General features: G+C 38.4%; 1 protein-coding gene across 3 annotated transcripts in view; it reads right to left on the bottom strand.

Moving 5' to 3' along the window:
* Nucleotides 1-20355, bottom strand: part of sgsm2 (small G protein signaling modulator 2) — a 55165-nt gene that overhangs the window by 4721 nt on the left and 30089 nt on the right. Inside the window, exons 4-23 of one of the 3 annotated variants that reach the window (XM_079885028.1) lie at nt 16001-16165; nt 15208-15275; nt 14852-15000; nt 14631-14765; nt 13729-13853; nt 13210-13277; nt 12528-12691; nt 12155-12287; nt 11001-11138; nt 7584-7743; nt 5484-5548; nt 5238-5383; nt 4995-5123; nt 4009-4191; nt 2273-2638; nt 2054-2178; nt 1783-1865; nt 1433-1542; nt 1221-1317; nt 947-1114 (exon numbers count right to left, since the gene is read on the bottom strand). In XM_079885028.1, the coding sequence (XP_079741154.1) occupies nt 947-1114; nt 1221-1317; nt 1433-1542; nt 1783-1865; nt 2054-2178; nt 2273-2638; nt 4009-4191; nt 4995-5123; nt 5238-5383; nt 5484-5548; nt 7584-7743; nt 11001-11138; nt 12155-12287; nt 12528-12691; nt 13210-13277; nt 13729-13853; nt 14631-14765; nt 14852-15000; nt 15208-15275; nt 16001-16165 (2777 nt within the window). The remainder of the gene's footprint in view (nt 1-946; nt 1115-1220; nt 1318-1432; nt 1543-1782; nt 1866-2053; nt 2179-2272; nt 2639-4008; nt 4192-4994; nt 5124-5237; nt 5384-5483; nt 5549-7583; nt 7744-11000; nt 11139-12154; nt 12288-12527; nt 12692-13209; nt 13278-13728; nt 13854-14630; nt 14766-14851; nt 15001-15207; nt 15276-16000; nt 16166-20355) is intronic. The other 2 variants (XM_079885029.1, XM_079885030.1) reach the window with 2 other exon arrangements.

The raw sequence follows: 20355 nt of genomic DNA, 5'->3' as shown, positions 1-20355 counted from the left end.
AGAATATGCTAATTAAAGATCCACTCCACATCAGCAACATAAATTCATCAACTAACCATTCAGAAACATCCTGTTGCATTCTACATGTTGTCACTTCTTCTTGAGTCCATCATTGTCTGACTCCAGTTTAAATATAAAAGGCAGAACAGTTTCTGGCATTTTAGAGCTTGTCTACGTGAGGTAACGTGAGTCTGCTGCTAACACACACGAGCTCTTGAAGCTCCGCCCTTTGTGCCGGGAGCAGCAGCTCATTTGCATTTAAAGGGACACACACGAAACGGCGCATTTTTACTGACCCTCAAAAAGGGATAATTAACATGCTGTAAAAAATGATCTTTTGAGCTAAAACTTCACATACACACTCTGGGGACAACAGAGACTTATTTTACATATTATAAAAAGGGGCTTTTATACCACCCCTTTAAACATTGATAATAATAAGAAATGTTTCATCAAATCAGCATATTAGAATGATTTCTGAAAGATCATGTGAGCTGAAGACAATGTAATGTAATGAGTAATGATGCTGAAAATTCGGCTTAGCCATAAATTACATTGTAAAATATTTTCAGATAAGAAACAGTCATTTCAAATTGTAGTAATATTTCACAATATTGTTGTTTTTACTGTATTTTGGATCAAATGCAGTCTTGGTGAGCATAAGAGACTTTTGAAACGGTAGTGTATGTTGTTAACAAAACCATTTATTTTGTCAGAACACACTTCTAATTTTGATTAGCCGTCAATGGAGAAAGATTCCACAGAATGTAGCTGGCTCCACCAATTGTGTTAGTTTGGGGTGATGCTATCTATTTTAGATAATCAATGAAAGACGGAGAAGTGTTTGGAAAACCTGTTTGAATTTTTGCAGTTTCATTTAGCAATGCCAGTGGCGCACAAATGACATGCTTCAGCTTTAAAGCTGTCCTCTGTTCAGTTCACTCACCATTAAAGAACTTGATGATATCAGTGAAGTCCATGTTGTTGTCTAGGATAATGTCTCTGTACACCTCCACCAAGGCCAATGCAATGAACAGGACAAAGTGCTTGGAGGAGATGCGAGGGGCGACCCAGATAACCTCCCATACTGCAAACACATCCTCATAGAGAAGCTCTGACACAGACGCACAAAATAAACAGCAAGTTAAACAATGAGGGTGCAATATCTTCACAGAGTTTGATAACATACAGGCTCCATTTGAGTGTCGGTGTGCCGCTACCTCTTTTAAAGTCCAGGAGGAACCAGCGGTAGCAGAAGTAGAAATGGGTGTAATCTCCATTCTGATGCATGAGCTCAAACAACTCTGAGTCAAGGATCTGAAGAAAAATCATCAAGTTAAGAGCTCATAATGTCACAGATTGCATCAGAGGAACAGACAAATCACAGCGTGACTCAGGCAGGAAGAGGCAGAAAGGTCATGTGTCATGTTACCTGAATCAGTGACCTCATATTGGCGAAATGAGTGTCCATGGCTCCTCCGGTAGGGAAATTCTGACTCATCCTTTTCATCAGCTGAGTGAAACAGCTGTAGGCCAAGTACTCTTTAGAGGGGGTTAAAAAAAAGAGAATATGGTTATAACAATGTTATATTTTATATAGAATTTGAACCTAAAATTTTGCTGAAAAAATTTAATTTGACTTAACTTAAAATCTTAAAAATTATTATAAAATAGTATAAATAAATGTGATATATATTTCATAATTTCATAAAATTGCTTGTATGATAAACTTGATAGACAGATGTTTTACGTCATTGACTTGTAAATTTATGTCTCACTCACCATCATCCAGAATGACCATCAGAGGGGCTAGAAGGTCACACATGCCTTGCACATAGCCAATCTCCAAATGTTCCCACACGTAACTGATCATAAAACAGGGACAAAGACATGAGAGGCCGAGGTAGTCGGAGTTCAGCCGATTTAGAAAATTAGTTACAGTCTATGATTTATGTTTCAATTAATCTAACAGACTGACTGATTTGAAATTCAATGAGCTATTCTGAGAGAGACACAAAGCAGATCACAGAGATCAACACTGTCCTTAACTGACCTGCACATGATGTTGCGCAGTTTCTCCAGGTTGCTGGTAGTGAAGTAATAGTAGTTGCGATCGCAGCGCTGGACATCTTTGTCTATTCTGTGCAAGTTCAGCGCCACCGTGTCCAACAGCTCAATCTGATCACAAGCACAGCATTGGATTCAAAACTAGATCTGACCAATTGACAAGATTTATGAAATAGCTATAACGTATTATCTGCATTAAATGTACCGTATAGGAGGAGAAAGATGGCGTAGAGCCCTCAGTGGTGGTTGCGAGCTTGTCCAGCTGACTGCAGAGTTTGTCCTCACTCAAAGAGTCCCGTCCACCCTGCTCCTCCAATACCCCAGTGGGTGTAGTGTCCTCCTCCATGCTCTGTCCGTCTTCGATGCTGGACATGATTTGGGAATGTCCAGAGGCTACGGAGTAGTTTCTGGAGGAGGGCAGGCCTGAGTCTGGAGAGTCAAACTCCACCAGAGGCCTCTCATCTGGGGCTAACATGGCCGGGGTGACCACAGTGGTTAAGGTGGGAGTACTTCCTCCCTCACATGAGGTGTCGTGACCGCCTGCATCAGGCTCATCCACAGACATGAATACCTAAAGAGAGAGTAGAGATGGGATGCATGGGATATGACGACGCAACATAATGCTTAAATGCTTGAATAAACATACATTTCATTCAATACTCAAACATATTGAAACAAAAACACAATTTTACCCAATATTTGTGTGTGCCACATTTGTTTATGCTTATTAAAGTACTGAACCGTTAGATTAGCAACATGCTAAAACTACATGATACATATGAATTTCATTCAATATTCAAAAGTATCAAAATGTGTAATCAAAAACAAACTATTTTACCTCATATTTGTGTGTGCCACACGTTTATGCTTACTGAACACAACATGCTAATGGCAAACTAGATTGAAATCAATTGCAAGTTGAGGTGGAACGCCATTTTATTTACTGTATACAAGTGCTGCATAGTAATACCGTCCCAAACCATTCAATTATGAAGTTATATGAGCATTAGTAGGATGCTGCCTATGTAGGCAGCGGTTTTGAAACAGAAAGTGTGTTCCATTCGACCATGAGTGGACTGTGAAGTGGACTTCACAGGGCTGCCATCTTAAGTGAGATTCTAATCCGAAGGGAGCACTGAGAACGGCATAGGGAATAAGGGAGCATCGTTGCAACACTTCACAGGAAGTGGAGAGCGAAATCACCCAACTGTCATTGTGCATCGCATCACCAGCAGAGCCGTTGAAAAGCAGAATATTTAAACGGCTCTGCGATGGAGGAGTTTACGTATGCGTTTGAGCATTCATAAATATTTTGTTGCTATTATACCAACTAGAATATTTATGAATAGTTATGGCGATGAATGTTACATTTGCATATTCTACTCTATTCTAAAAGTGTTGAGAAGCAGCTGAGGCGTGGTCATATTTTATTTTTACTTTATTTACCTCAGGAATGTTTACTATGCAGCGCACAAGATGATACGGTTTCAATTAATAAGACCATTGATTAAGAACACATTTATACATAGTTAACCAAATCAAAATTTATTTTCATATTAAATGACAGTTACAGTACAGCTTCAAATCTGTTGAGTCAATTTTAATAGCTGTAATAGTCAATTAAATAAAAGCAGTCTATGTAATAAACATGTTTTAATGATATTTATTAGATACATAATGTGTGTTTTTTTATATGTATAGGCCTATTATATGATTTTAAATTTGAAAGTGAAGTAAATGACAATATTTTTGTTATTTCATATACTGCACGACCCCGTTGTTGCTTTTCTTTGATGAAGGTGTAGGGAGTTCCAAATGAGAGATTATTGTCAGCGAAGTCCATTTCAAAGGATATCCCATGCTCAGGGAATAGGGAGCTGTGTAGGGACCCTGTCAACTGGTTATTAGCCTTCTCTTGCTCAAACAGAGCCTGTGACTGACCTCGTTGCTAATGGTGGAGTCCCTATGGATGAGTCTGAGGACGTGGCTGTCTATACTGCTCCCTGATGACAACTTAGCAAAGATGGCCGTCTGCATCTCTTTCTCCCGCTGCTTCACAATGACCTCACATGCCTTCCACTCCCGCATCACCTGCTGATACCTTGCAGTGATCTTCTCATCAATCTACAAAACACACAAGGGCACATCAGACAAGACGTTTATCACACCAGTACAATTTACCCTTGTGACAAAGAATTGTGCTTAGTTGTTTTGAATGTGCACTTCAGATCTTAAAAGTATACAACTGTATTTTCAGATAATATAATAAAAAATAAAAGGACAAAGTCTATGTGTCTTAACTCACTTAAGTACATTTAAGTGTAATACTGGCTAATTTAATAGCTTTACTTTAAAGTAAATTAATGATTAATGATTAATCTTTTGTCATGCCTTGAAATACACTTATTTTGACGTGTTGACTAAAGTACAATTAGTAACATACTAAAGTACATGTAAAGTACTTGATTATTATTTTAACTGTAGTGTGTTTTTCGATATTACATTTGAAGTTAAATGTACTAAACTTCAACTTAATGATTACAAATGTGCAATGACACATTATATTGAAATTATATTTTAGTTTAAAATAAATGCTTGTCAGTACACTCAGCAGTACACTTTACCATACTTCATATACAATAAAGTAATTATGAAATTAATTATAAAGATGTACTTAAGTGAGCCAGAAAAAGCACTCTAAAAATCAACTAACTGAATGTAAACTATAATACATTTACATTAAATTGCAATTAACAATTATTATTAAAAAAGAATGCAATTAAGTGACTGCAAACATGACATCCAGCTCACACTGAATGTTTATTCTTTTGTACCCGACTCTTTTTAAAGGTATGGCAAAGTGTACTTCTTTTTCACAAGGGTGGTCAAAAGCCATGTACACTACAAAGTTTTAGGAACTTCTTTACCTGAGCCATGTCTTTCTTGTCCATCCCGAACTTGTAGTGTCCCAGCAGAAACGGCCACACCTCCTTTCTGATCTCATGCTCCACCCCTCCATAGTAAACCAACCTCAGCAGCTCCAGCTCCTTATAATTCTGGCGAGAGAGAATATGGGACAGATGGAGACAGTGGGACTACGGCAACCTACGGTACGTGACACTGACCGCTAGTACCCTCTAGTGACTGGAGCTGAAGAGTACTAGGCTAACCTTACAATCTTTCTGATATTTACTCCACACATCTTTGCTGAGCCCTCCAGAGGCTTCACAGGGCTTGTCTGGAGGGACAATGTTGTGGTTGACCAGTGCTGAAAGGTGCGTCCTCACAGTGGACAGGTGCCGACAGTAGGCCAGCCCTACAAACGGGAAAGTGGCAAAACGAGCATTAAAGCACTTAAGCTGCGGGTTTATTATACTAATTCATATGAATTATACCACAGATTCTTTTGGACTTACAGCCATAGAACGCTCGAGACACAATCTGTCTCTTCATATTTTGGCACAGCATCTTCAGTGGAATTCTAGACACAGAAGGAAAATATCCATTACATCTTTCAATACAGGAAGACTAGTCAGATGCTTTTGCAAAAATATATGCAAGCCAAAATACAATCTGTATTTCTGTCTTGACAACCCTCTGAGTGTTTGGCATGGTAATGGAAATGTTAATGTTGATATGTTTGGTCTTGGCGGAATAGATGTGCTGCTGCTGCAGAGCAAGTGCAGGACTTGCAACTGCCAATACATACACGACACGCTGCTGTACAATATACATGAATTAGCTGTAACAGATCTATACAGGTGGAGCTGGGGAAGGTGTAGGGTTTCTGAAAGTGCGGTGCAATGCTAAGGCAAATGCTAACAAAGTATTCAAGCTCATTGACTACTGAAATGGTAGGAACCAATCAGCTGTACCCTATAGATAACAATGCAATTGCAAGCAGATTGAGTTAAAGGAGAACTCCGATCAATTTTAACATTGAGCTCATTTTTTTGTACATTTGGAGTGCTGTCAATACAGAGAACAACGACAAAAATCGGTGTTGCCTACACCGTGTTATCCTCTTTTTAAAATTTGCACCCTATTGACTTCAATGGGGCAAGTTTTAAACCTGCTTTTAGCCTCTTAACATCCTTGATGTGTCATTACAAGTGCACAGGTCATGTGAGTGATTCCTTCGGAGTGATCACGGGTGAATCTGACTGCAGTAGATGTGAAAGATATGAATAAAAATGATATTTATTTAGCCAGCGCTCATACCTGTATTTACATCCTGTTTTCGGTCAAAGTCCATAGTAATCGATTGTCGAGTTCACGCGCATGATCATAGGTACTAAACCAATGCGTGAACTCGACAATCGATTACTATGGACTTCGACCGAAAACAGGATGTAAATACAGGTATGAGCGCTGGCTGAATAAACATCATTTTTATTCATATCTTTCACATCTACTGCAGTCAGATTCACCCGTGATCACTCCGAAGGAATCACTCACATGACCTGTGCACTTGTAATGACACATCAAGGATGTTAAGAGGCTAAAAGCAGGTTTAAAACTTGCCCCACTGAAGTCAACAGGGTGCACATTTTAAAAAGAGTATAACACGGTGTAGGCAACACCGATTTTTGTCGTTGTTCTCTGTATTGACAGCACTCCAAATGTACAAAAAAATGAGCTCAATGTTAAAATTGACCGGAGTTCTCCTTTAAGGACATATTAGCCTGCGCCATCTAGCGTTTCATGACAGAACTTTGTATATATTATGTAATTTTTTATTATGCCTTCATCATTTGTTTTTGCTACTTTTCAAATGATGTTTATGTATTCATTTTATATTATCTTAAAATATGAAAATCTATTGACAACCATAACAGAGTGAAATATACACGCAATTAAATTTTTACTGCGTGATTTATATCAATCTTTACACAAATTGACTGTCTGTCATTCTCATTACAATCAACAATATTACCGCTAATATAGTTTTCACTAAGTGTCAGTAAAAATCTTAAGATGAAAAATGAGGCCATTTCCAGTCAAAATTGCAATATTAAATAAAGTGTGAAAACATTAATTAATTGCATGCATTTACATGAATTTACATGCATAAAATGCTAAACAAGACAAAGTTGTCTGCCATTTTATTCCAAAAATGTTTCACAGTTGTGCAGCTTAATATTTATGGTGGAAACCGTTTTCAACATTGATAATACTAAGAAATGTTGGTAACACTTTATTTTACAGTGTCCTTGTTACATATGTTACATGTACTTACCATAGTAATAACAGTAAATTATGCATAATTACATGCAACTAACCCTAAACCAAATCCTAATCCTACCCTAACCCTATAGTAAGTACATGTAGTTGCATAATATTACACTGTAACAATGACACCTTAAAATGTGTTTTGAGCACCAAATCATTAGAATGATTTCTGAAGGATCACGTGACTATGAAGACTGAAGTAATGATGCTGAAAATTCAGCTTTGACAAGATCACAGGAATAAATGACCCCCAGGGCCAGAAGTGTAAAAGGTCTCTCACTCACCGGTCATGCATGCAGGTGCAGCTCGCTGGAAGCTCGACGGAAGCGTTGCTGCCCCCAGTGGAGCAGGACAGACAAGATGACATATGACTGGGGTACTCGCCCTGCTGCCATGACAACGGGCTGCCGCCAAAACCCTGCATCTCCATCATGTCCCCGTGGTCTACAAGGGCGTGGGAGCGGAACAGACAGAAAAGAGGCAGAGCAAGAGAAAGAGAGACAGGAAATAAGAGATGAATAAGCAACTATGAAACCTGCTCTAGTAACCTGCATTTGAAGACATATTAGTATTAATATTACTAGAATCATTGAAAATAGATTTTCTTTCCTCTCAGAGCTACTCTACAATTTGAAGCTTTTGTACGGTGGGAAGATGCCATACGGGAATTCACTTCACATCCCATAAATTAAGCTCTTACAGCTGGAATAGAATGGCCATAAAACACCATATTCAGCTCAAAAGCCTCAGATTCACTGAATTACAGGCCTCAGCTCAACCATGAGATAATTAAGGAAGAGTTAAATGCATCCTAAACTGCATTTAAATATATCTGATTTGAATGTTTTATATATTTATCAATTTTTTTAACTTTGGATGGTATTTAGATTAGGGCTGTCAATCAAATATTCATTACATGAATTCATTTAATGATATATTGATTAATGAAACCAAAATAAATGCAATTATTCACATATTCACTTCGATTGAGAAATCATCCCCTAATTCAAAATAATTCATTAAAGATATTAAATTATTGTGGCAGATGAGTAAATAGGTTTTTAAGAAACATTATAAAAAGTGTCGATATAATCATAGGGCATAAGTCTTTCTGATTATATGTTGGGGCTGTTTACACAAGACTTGTTCTTGCATTACGTCTGCGTGGACGTAAACTTCGCGCTTGTGTACAAACTCACGCCGGCAGAGTAAAGTCTCGCTGTTTTTTTAGCATCTCACGCCATGAGCACTACGTTTTTAAGACAGCATCTCTGTCTCGATAATGATATCCCTTTATAGACATATTTCATTTGAAATATTTAACATGTTTAATTGACAGCCCCAATTTAGATGTCCTTTTCTTTACAGATATTTCTTCCTGTCAGAAATGGCATTTATTAAACACAGATAATGAAATCAAAGCAAACCTGAAGTATAAGGATATCAAAAAAACATGCATCTATGAATGAACAGAAGGAAAAGGTGTAAAACGATGCGGGGATGCCATGCCAGGAGACCTGCCAATCAATCGATCAATCAATCACAGTGTCACAAATCAAGCCAGGCACTGGTAGAGCTTGGAGAGGAATATAGAAGGACAGACAGTAACCATTCCTACCATGCTGGATGCATCAGATTAAACCATGACAAAAATAAAGACAAATAAAGAAGAGAAATGTATACTGTGCGTAGTTGTATAAAATGTGATAGTGAACCAACTGAACCAAAGGAGTCGATAGTAAACGTAAATGCTCTTCACCTTAATTCTTCAGGTTGGAGCTGGTGACCTGCTATACACAGTAACTTCCCTGGTTGTAACCAAAATAACAAAAGTGGACGGAGAGCACGTATTCAATATGTGTCCCTAGAAGTCTCACGTGAGCTATAGGACTTTGATAAGGCTATGATCGAATGGGCGACGCGTTCACAGAACGATTCGTGTGTCTACTACACCAGAACCCCACAGGACCTAACTGATATAATGAAAGGTGACTGCAGTTAGTGAAGAATTACAGTGAACAGCATTGCAGAAAACCGGCTCAACACAGGAGGAACATCAAAACAACAACAACAACAACAACGACGACAACGACAACAACTCAAACCAAAGAGGAAAAGAGAGAATTAATAAAGGGAAGGAGACACAGTTCCGACAAGTAAGCAGTGGAGCACATTCGCTGCAAAGATAAAAAAAGAAAAAAGAAAATACAAGACACAACGTGTGCAAATTCGACATGCAAAGCCCTTGAGCGTTTGGCAGTGAAACCAAATGAAGATACAGAGCCCAAAAATAACCAAGACTTCTCATAAGAACTTACTCATGTCAACCAAAGAGTGCAAAAGGAAAAATAGAGCAAATCATTGGAAGCATTGCTGCCTGGCCACCACAGTCAGGCCCAACAGTGCAGAGAGGAGGAGAGCGCTCAGGCGAGGAGTCTGTACTCCACGACCGCCAAAAATATACCTCCTAGGCCAGTCAGGTTGTGTCTGTGTATGTGTCAGAAGGAAAAAGGACAAGGACAGAGTAGTAGTGTGACAACGTGGCAGAGCAGTGGAAGCTCTCCTGAGTGTGAAAAGGGTTAGAGTAGGTAACCCACGGCAACGGAGGCGTGGAGGGAAAAGAGTGGAGGAGAGTGAGTCAAGGGGAGAGATGTGCACTGTACTGACCTCACACACATATGTGTAAACTTTGCTTGCAAACCCAAATGTTAAAATAAGGTATATTCCTCTTATATAATAATAATATGATATAATACGACCACAACCCTACATAGCACAAGCGGTTTGAAAAACAGATATAATAAATTCTATATATATAATAATATCATAATATAATCAGTGATATAATGAAAATTCAATCAATAATAAATGAAGCGATTCCAATAGGGTCCTCACACCATCGGTGCTTGGGACCCAATTCATTCTGAAAACAAATGTGCTACATTGATATAATATAATATAATATAATATAATATAAAAAATTTAATTAAATATATGTTTAAACTTTGTCTACATATAGTTATTTCAGGTTAGAACAACATCAATTTTAGTTAAATAGATTTGTGATGAATAGATTGTACTTGTACATTCATATTATGTAAATTAAATTAAAATCAATAATTAGAATTATTAGTCATTTTAGGTTAGAACTATAGACATTTAAAAAAATTAAATGAAATAAAATAAAATAGGCTTGGAGGTGAGCAGTTAAATGCTTAAAAGCGTATAATACGCAACATAGGAGGTCATGGCATTTAAGAGCAATTCATGATGTATTAGTCTCACCCAACACTGCCATACTATCTTACTACACACTTTCCCATCACTAGCACAGTATGATCTTGTGGTGTTTATCTACTTTTCATTTAGCTAACATCTACTACATGTAGATTTTTTGCATATTTTATATCAATGGAATGCATGTGTGCTACACACACTCAGGGTCTTGTGTGACTTGACCTAGCTTTTGTCCTAGCCGCAATGGTTACAAGCACACAGATCAGGCCAACAACTTAAAGAGTGACAAGGAAACCATGAGACGCCTACTGTGTCTCAATCTGCCCTCACTGACCGACAACCGGTCGCACTGCTGGGTTGCTCCTTGTGGGGACCAGGTAACAGTTGGGATGGAAAGAAAAGTGGGAGGAGAGGATGTATGAAAGGAGGAAGGGAGAATGAAGTGGGCCACTGGTGATAAAAACCTTTCATGACATTAGGATCTGTGAGGTTCCGTGAGCAGATCATAGAGATCATAGCGTGAAGTCTATCTTCCTCCTCCTCATCGTCGTCCAGAGAGGGCGCACGACTGCCCGTGGTGTGGTGGTAGTTTATAGTGACTGCTTGGGCAATAAAAGAACACAGTTTAGCACCCGCCTCTGAAGCAAAGTCACATTCCACTCACACACACTGCAAAAACATTTTTCAATCGGTACTTTTGTCTTATTTTGAAGTAAAATATCTAAACATCTTTAAAACAAGTGAAATCGCATAAGATAAGACTTTAAAACTGGTTGTCAGAGAACACATCTTGAATTGAAATGTATTTTTATAGGGTTTTTTGCCTTGTTTTAAGCCTAATTTGAAGCTTTTAAATTAAAATTCTTGTTTTGTTATGGAATGTTTCAGTATTTATTATAAATGATTTATTCATGCACATAATTTTTTTTATACACGTGACTCAAAATCTTTCATCAAAATAACTTCCCCTCCCTCTTGAAGCAACATCTCTTCTCTTCTCTGATAATGTGTTTACTGGCAACCAGTCACTCACATGAGATCAACCAATAGCAAACCACAACCATCCAATTAATTCCCAATAGACAAACTAAAGTCCCACTCTACATTTTTTTTATGAATTTATGTTTGTGTTCTCTGCAAACAAATCTTAATAACTTTTTGCTTCTCGAGTAAATGGATCCTGATGCTTCGATATTTTAACTGGAAAACAAGACAAAAACACTGACATGAAAAAAATTTTTTTTTGCAGTGCAAACATACACAGATATAAAAAGGAGCAGTGTCATCCCAAGAACAGTTGAAAATCTAAATTCTGCGTTGAATACCCACGTCCCTCCCAGCAGCCTCCACAACGGCTGTTATGTTCCAGGAAAAAGTGAGAACAAAACACACAGACAACAATGATATGCGGGGATGGTGTCTGATACAGCCCTCTTCAGTGTTCACACATCCAGGAAATCAGGTCTGGTTGAACAGGATGCGTGAGTACTTAAAACTTTAAGTTTAATTATAATGCAAAAAGATTCATGGATTTTAAGTGTTTAATGCTTTTGGGGTCAGTGTAGTTGGATGTGCATACAGATGTGAACAGGTCAGGCACATTTTGGCTGAAACTCACTTGAGTCGTGACGATGCCCTGGATATACGATGCGAAACACATAGTCTGCAGCGATTTGTTCCTCTCCATCCACGTCTTGATCTACTAAACGGGCCGTGCTGTTCTTCTTACGAAGCTTAGGGAAGACTTTGCCCTGTTAAGCAAACACACAGAGCCGTATTCAAACCAAACTCAGGTTCCAAATAAAGATCTTGGAATTAATTTGCAATGCGTCAACAAGCAAAAAGCTAGAATGCAGAAAAAGGCAGTGAGGGGATCAACAGTAGATCAATGGCAATGAGAATGAATGAGTGTGGAAGGTTCAAATGCTGCTGACACATCTGAACATTCTGCCACATGAGGTTTTTAAGAACTGCTGCAGTAAAACGCTCACCTTACCCCTCTGGGACCAGAGGGGGGGCTCCAGCTGACCCCGGGGCAGTAGACCCGTCTCCAAACAGGACAGGAACGACAGCAGGTGGCCCCCAGGAGGGAAGTGCAGAGGAGGCCGCTGGATCCCATCCTGACTTACTAACACCAGAGTACCGCCACAGTCCGCTAAGACAAATTCACATGAATGCATTTTTTTAAATAATATATAATATAATACACCAGCAACCCTATATGGCACAAGCGGTTTGAAAAACTGTATAACATTATAATATAATTAGGGCTGTCAAAAGATTAATCGCGATTAATCGCATCCAAAATAAAAGTTTGTTTTTAATAATATATGTGTGTGTACTGTGTATAATTAAATTTGTATATATAAATACACACACATGCATGTATATATTTAAGAAAAATGTGTTATTTATATATAAAAAAAATTATATTTATATATAATATAAACTATATAAATATATATACAGTATATGTATGCAAATATTTCTTAAATATATACATGCATGTGTGTGTATTTATATATACAAAATAATTATACACAGCACACACACATATATTATGTAAACACAAACTTTTATTTTGGATGCGATTAATCGCGATTAATCTTTTGACAGCCCTAAATATAATATATTATAATATAATATAATCAAAGGTGTAGGAAGGGGACTCACGGCGCTGGTGACAATGAATGCAGACGATCTGTCTTAAAGGCACAGTCAAAGCGTAGTCCCAATAAATACTAAAGTGGGATAGAGGTTAATTTAAAAAATTAGAAAAATAAGAAAGAGAGAGAAAGAGGCAGAGAGTGAAAATTCTCCCGTTCTATTAAAATGGATCAGAATCTAAATAAACCTTTTCATAAAATCAACCAAGTTGCTTTGCTAATCTCATTCCTGATACCACACATTCAGATGTCTATTTCTTCTTCACAAACATATCAACCATATCATTGCAATCAGCAAATCAGGACAATCATCTTATGCTTTTCCAGTAAATCCTCCGTAAAAGTAATTGCTCTGTCTGACCAAACAATCTCAGACCAATCAAATCAGTTTCTACCAAGTATGGGCAAAATTATTTGCAGTGATTGCCAATCTCAAATCATTTCAAGCTCTTGTGGCCCTTTTTACCAGATGACCTAATTTCCCTGATTTCCCCATGTGTGTGTGTGTGTATACAGTATATTTTACCTCTTCTCCAGGTCACAGTCTCCCAGAGTGCCATTGATCAGATGATTGGGCGTCCACTTCAGCGTCAGTGTTTCTGCCGTCTGATGAAGGGACAGGTAACCACGCAGCACCTCCATGTCCTTCTTCTGCAAAGAACAAAGTCTATTCAATAAAACACAGCGGCTTCCCCGATTCCTCTTACAGGAAGTCTAACAATAACTCGTAAAATCAGCAGCTTTACGCATTTTTCTCTGTTTACAAGTTAACAAGAAAATGAGGAAAAAATGTGTGAGATCACAGAATGAAAGAAAAGAGAGTGAAATAAGCAACAGAGTGACATAAATAAAATGTCTCTGACGATTTACTGTGATGATGAGAACTGCGAAACGCATCAGGTGTCACACAGAAATCCAATTAGACCTGAATCACCGCAATCCTTTTGGCAAGGGACGTTTACACTATTGATTTCTACAAGTCCTCGCCAGACCCAGCACTCTCTGTGCCCAGTTACATCAGTCACTGTTGCAAATCTCACAGACACTCTCATGCACACATCCAGTCCGTGCCTGACTCATCTGATGACAAATCTAATGTGGTGTAATGGCTAATCCAGTCTGCCTTTTCCAGTTCACAACTATCAGCCAGGAAGTCCACAGAGCTAAAAATGCCAGGGATAAAGGGAGCCGGATCCATCTGACCATTCAACAAATTTTGACCAGTAGATCAATGATCTTTTCTAACTACAGTCCACCGCTGTGGCTCACTTCCTATAACCAGCCGTCTTTTAGCTCCACTCTATTGATTAGACGAGAAACACTGATCTACAATCAATTTGTTTTGTTACAACCATCAAAAGAAATGTAGATGCAAATTTAACTAGTTTTCTTGTAAGTACATTTGTGTGTGTGTGTGTTCCGTCTTACCGGTTGAACGAGTACATTGTTCTTTCCATACAGCAAGTGAATGCGTGAGTTTTGGTGCAGGGATTCGACATACTCTCTCGCCGAGGCTGCAAACTTATCCTCAGACATGCTTCCCGAGGACTGACGCTTTCGTATCTGAGGAAAGTACCATGAATATGACATATTTATGCAGTTTATATTGAACATACTCAACAATCACCCCATATGTATGATATTCTCACCCCAAGTGCAGGCCTGCGTCCCGGCGACACATCCTGGCCCCTGTGGGCCCGGTGAATGCGATGCCTCTGGACCAGCTCATTGGCCGACGGGTCCGTCCAGAAATGATCTGACGTCTTAAGCTTACTGTACTCTAGAGCGCAAGGCCCAACTATAGATGAAAAAAAAAAAGTGATTTCACACAAAACAAATTCTAATGTGATACAACAGTGAATCATAAAAAAATAATGAAATGCTAACAACATTTGAATGCTTTAATATGTTATCAATTAAGAAGTTCAATGAACAATGGCCTGTCAATCTCGTTTATCTGCATTATGAGAAGATAGAGTGTGTTTTATGCATCAGATGGACTCACCCAGCAGTGCCGCCAGTATAGGGCCGAACACAGAGTCGTGTATGAGGGCCTCCCTTTCATAATACTTACTACAAACACACACCAACAGCAAACACACACAATGTGTATGTCAATAACCAGTGACCTCTTTCAAAAGCTGAACAAATAACCCATTATTATTTCATGAGCTCCATATGACAGTCCAAACAATCACAATGGACAAAAAAGGAATGCCTAGCCTTAATCTTAACAAAGAATAATATGAAAAAGAAATATGAGCAAAGCATGTTATGGCTGATATCAATAAGCTGATAATTATATTCATGTTATGGTCAATAACCGCGGGCACGATTTACTAATTCGTTCTCTCATATAAGTTAAATCGTAACCACGAATTAAGAATTTGTTCCTATGACTTAATAATTGGCCACGTTGTCTTTATTCGTTCTCTTGTTCTGATTTTACTAAAACAAGGGAACAAATTATTAGGTCCCACTTTATATTAAGTGGCTTTAAGTACTATGTACTTACATCGAAAAATAAGTCTTATTAAACGATGTCTTCAATATTTTGTAAATGACGAAGCAGCTGTTATGCGACTCTGTAAAGTCGATTTAGATCCATTTATATCCAAAACAGTATAAAAGAGTATCAAAATATAGGCACACTTTTTTTGATGGAGGGCCTGTCCCCCAGGACTGATTAAAAGATAAACGGCCCAGATCACAATATTATAATATACAGTACAAAAAAATAGATATTCAATTTGAATCCTACAAAATAAAGCATAATAAGTACTGATGCTAATTATTACCTTGCGTTATCCACAATATACTGCACAACTTTGTCCAGGACTTTCTCGAAGAGGGCCGTGCGGACCCATATGTGCTTGATGGCCTGTGCGGAGAGTGGCTGAGGTGCTCGTCCGGCAGAGGAGCCCTGCCTCCTGAGAGCCTCCTGTCCTGTGCTCGGAGTCCTCCTGTGAACGAGATGAGCAATGACAAACACATTCACACACAAGATCAAACGTGAATATGACAAAAATGCTCACTTAACATAAGAACATAGATAAAGTCAAGTCTGATGTGACCAAATGAAACAATAGCATTGATTTGCACACATTTTTGCACACCAATTTGCAAGTTTTCTTGGACATTCTCCCAAAACATTATATGAATTTAAGACAAAAGACTTGTCGTGACTAGACCTTCACTCATTTTGTGCTTCTGTTTATCCTCATACTCAACAATACCTTACATTGTCTGGTCTTAAGAAAGAAGCAAGGGATCATGACTGTGCCTGTCAGTAGGTGTTTCTAAGTGTTTGTGCATCTATATACTTCTCCATACAGCATCTCAAAAGGATGACCTGGCTGCTCATCTACAACAGAGCAGGAGGGCCAGCGGCAGTCACAAAGCCCACTCGAACCCGCCAGGCCATTTAGCCAATGAAGACGACACGCACACATGTACACAATGACAGAGGCAGAGCATGTGTCATCCCAAAAGACTCACCCTCAGCGTATTAAAAAAGATCAATCTCACAGATAAAAGACTGAGTAACACGAGAGCCGGAACATCTAAGATTAGAGTTATTGCATCATCTGTCATGCAGACCACTCAACCCGTCAAAAACAGTATTTCCTCTTATTCCTGAAAAGTATTTTTGGGCAAAATCCCTGCAATAATAACTACTATTCAAAAAGTTGGGGTCAGTAAGATTTTCTTTTTTTCAAAAGAAATGAATTCTTTTATTCAGCAAGGACGTATTGAATGACAACTCTCTGAGAGTTTGGTATGTTAATGAGTATGACAATGTTAATGTGTTTGGTCGCTACTGCTGTTGTTATTGCTGCTGCTGTTGATTACAGCTGTTGCATGCAGAGCAAGTACGGGACTTGCCACTGCCAATACAGACATGACACGCTATTGTGAACAAGTAAGACATGCTGCTGCTGTACAAGCATACATGAAAACTGGATAAATTGTAGAGGGTTTCTGAGAGCACACTGCAAAATGCCAAGCAAACGATAGGCAAGTATTTGAATGTTGAGCAGCAAGCTCATTGGCTGCTGATACAGCGGGAACCAATCAGCTGTTCCCCATAGAGAATGATGTGATTGCAAACAGATAGAGTCAAGGACCAATCAGCTGGTGACATTTAAAGTTTTATGACAGAACTTTGTATTTATAATGTTACAAAAGATTTTGATTTCAAATAAAATGCTCTTCTTTTGAACTTTTATTCATAAAAAAAAAATTCAGGGTTTCTCAAAAAAAATTATAATAATAAAATAATAACATTGATAATTAGAAATGTTTCTTGAGCAGCAAATCAGCATATTAGAATGATTTCTGAAGGATCATGTGACACTGAAGACTGGAGTAATGATGCTGAAATTCAGCTTTGCATCACAGGAATAAATTGTATTTTAAAATATATTAAAATAGAAAAGAGTTATTTTAAATTGTAATAATATTTCACAATATTTCTTTGTTTACTGTATTTTTGAACAAATACAATCAGCTTTGGTGAGCATAAGAAGTCTCTCTGATAAAATGAAATAAATCTTACCAACTCCAAACTTTTGAATGCTACTGTATGTTTTGGCTGAGATTACATCACAGTATTCAGTAAGCACTGTTAGTTTTCACTAAGAACCAAACACCAGCTCTAGGGTGACAGACAGTCGTTGCTGCACCTGGAGAACATAAAGAAATCACATAAAAAACAAGATAAAAAAAAAAAAAACATCTTGCTTTAGGGCACTGTCTGCAGAAAGCTAAGATTGAATAGAGCTGTTCAGGAAAAATAAGAGAGAAAAATGAGGAAAACCCCTGGTGGAGATCAGCATGTTTGAGGAAGAGTTAAAAAAATATTTCTGAACTATTTTGGAACACAAAAGAAAATATTTTGTCTTCTATTTATAATTTTTTTTATTGCTGTTTTTGGACCCCATTGACTTTCATTGTATTATTCTTCAATTATTGTTTTATGTTTAACGAAAGGCAGAAAATCATACTAGTTTTGTATCAACATGGCGGTGAGTAAAAGAATAATTTTAGGGTGAACTTCACTTCATCACTTAAACTATCACTAAATAACCAGGAATAATCCTTTCAGACAGTTTCTGTGACTAAGCCAGCTATTCTGAGATCCATTCGGAGGCTGTGGAGAGCTGGGAAGACTGCTGTAATGTTGAGGGAGTCCATCATGGGGTGTAAGCCAATAACACCCCGCAGCCATCAATCTCCCTCCAGCCCGGACATCACACTACACCACAGCTGCAGGCACACCAGAGATGGATGAGTGTGCGGTCTATGCAACAGCGCCCTCATCTTCTCTGATTTACATAAGCATTGATCCCATAATGGCCTGCCACTTACACTGTATGTGTGAGTGTTGGCCACAGCGGTGGACATTCAGTATAAACAAGCAAATAAATCCATGCACCTGAGATGAGCTATGCAGATGCTCTGGAGATGAAACTGTGCGTTTCTGATCCAACAAAAGCAATCATGCAGAGCATCTAGAGCAGCTTCAGAGGCTATTAATAAAGTGAATCCATATCGAATACACAAACTGCACATATTTTTGTATAACGTCAGCTAAACTGTATATTTAACCATTGTTCATGTCAACATGTATTTCATATCACTCATGCAACTTTCTGATAGATGACTACAAGCTCAGGAGTCTCCATTTATAAAGCAAGAAAACAAACACATAGTTAAGAAAAGCAGCAAACTTGTAAGAGACACACAGATATGTTAGCTAAAGAAAAAGAAAACAATTGAAAAATTAACTTAAATTGCAAACTGAAATATTGTTGCAGTGTTTGTCTTGTGGCTTGGCCGATTAGCTTTAAGCTAATTGACATATAATATCCATGTATTTAATAGGGATGAGCAACAAATCAACTAGTATTTTATATATAGAAAAAACATATGATTCTATAATGTAAGCTTTTTTATTTCCAATTTGGAGATCTCCAGGCTGCAGGTATACCCTTATCACCGTTGTACAGCAAATCCTTTAAGTCAGAAGTTGCGCAAACATTTGGAGTACGTCAGAAATTTAATGGGATTGGGAATATAATGAAATATAACAGTTAACTGTCGGGAATGTGTTGTCGCGCCACGCCACATCCAGTGTAGACAGCATCATTGATTATTATGGGTTCTTTTTGTTTTTGTCGCGTCACATCTAGACACGTTGTTTTAAAAGTTTTAACGTTTAAAGTAGATTCATCGCCTGCTTTACGTTTACCTGGCACTGGCAGTCCTTTCACAAACTTGTCCATGCAGAACCATGCATCATTCTTTTATATTTTTACACGGCTTCTTGCAATAATCAATCCTGATTCTTCACATGTAGCAGTGTGTTATTCCATGATAGCAACCGCTACAACTGAACAGACCACTCAAGCTGGTATTGTAAGCCATCTTGAGGTAATAAAATATGTCAAATTAATATTTTGTGTTCAATTATTTGAATTAGCCACATAATAAGTGGGATCATTTCGCAGTGGGGTCTTGTATCACCCTGAGGAGGTTTCTTTTATATAACAATCTGCTGCCTGTACACTATCCCTTAGCCTTGCCATGCCTCCCTTTTTATAACTCTGGCACCCCCTCCCCCAGGGGTCTACCCCCCACTGAAGTACAAATGTGTTTAGAGTGCAATATAAGAAATTAATGACATGCAGTTGCTTTATTAGATCTGAGTTTGAGCCCTGAATCGCTGCGGTAGAGGTATTCAATAACCAGCGAGCATCTTGTTGCTCTAGCAATGGTGACACCATGGTGTTGCTGTGGCAACGTCAGTAACCGAGTGTGTGCGGTGGGGGATGGGTGGTTAAAATGGACAGGCAGGGAACACCGCAGATCATGTGACTAGCAGCACTCCACAATAATGCTTTAAATGTGTGTGTGTGTGTGTGAGCTACTGTACTGACACACCAAAGTGGCTTCAACTAATCTCTGACCACATCACCTGGAGATTGTGGCTATTAGACCAGAGAGGTCCACTCTTGAGTGACACATTGGCCATGTGGCTCCGCTAATGGAGAGTTAATTGGAAAATAAGAAGCTGACCGAAGCCCTGGAGCATCCGCCCAAACCATCCCTCATTTAGAGTGCTGCAGAGCCAGTCAACGCAGCAAATCAT

The sequence above is a fragment of the Squalius cephalus genome, assembly GCF_949319135.1.
Source record: "Squalius cephalus genome assembly, chromosome: 11".
Classification (NCBI taxonomy): Eukaryota; Metazoa; Chordata; class Actinopteri; order Cypriniformes; family Leuciscidae; genus Squalius; species Squalius cephalus.
The sequence above is the reverse complement of the archived record's forward strand: the minus strand, read 5'-3'. Positions and strand labels throughout refer to the sequence as shown.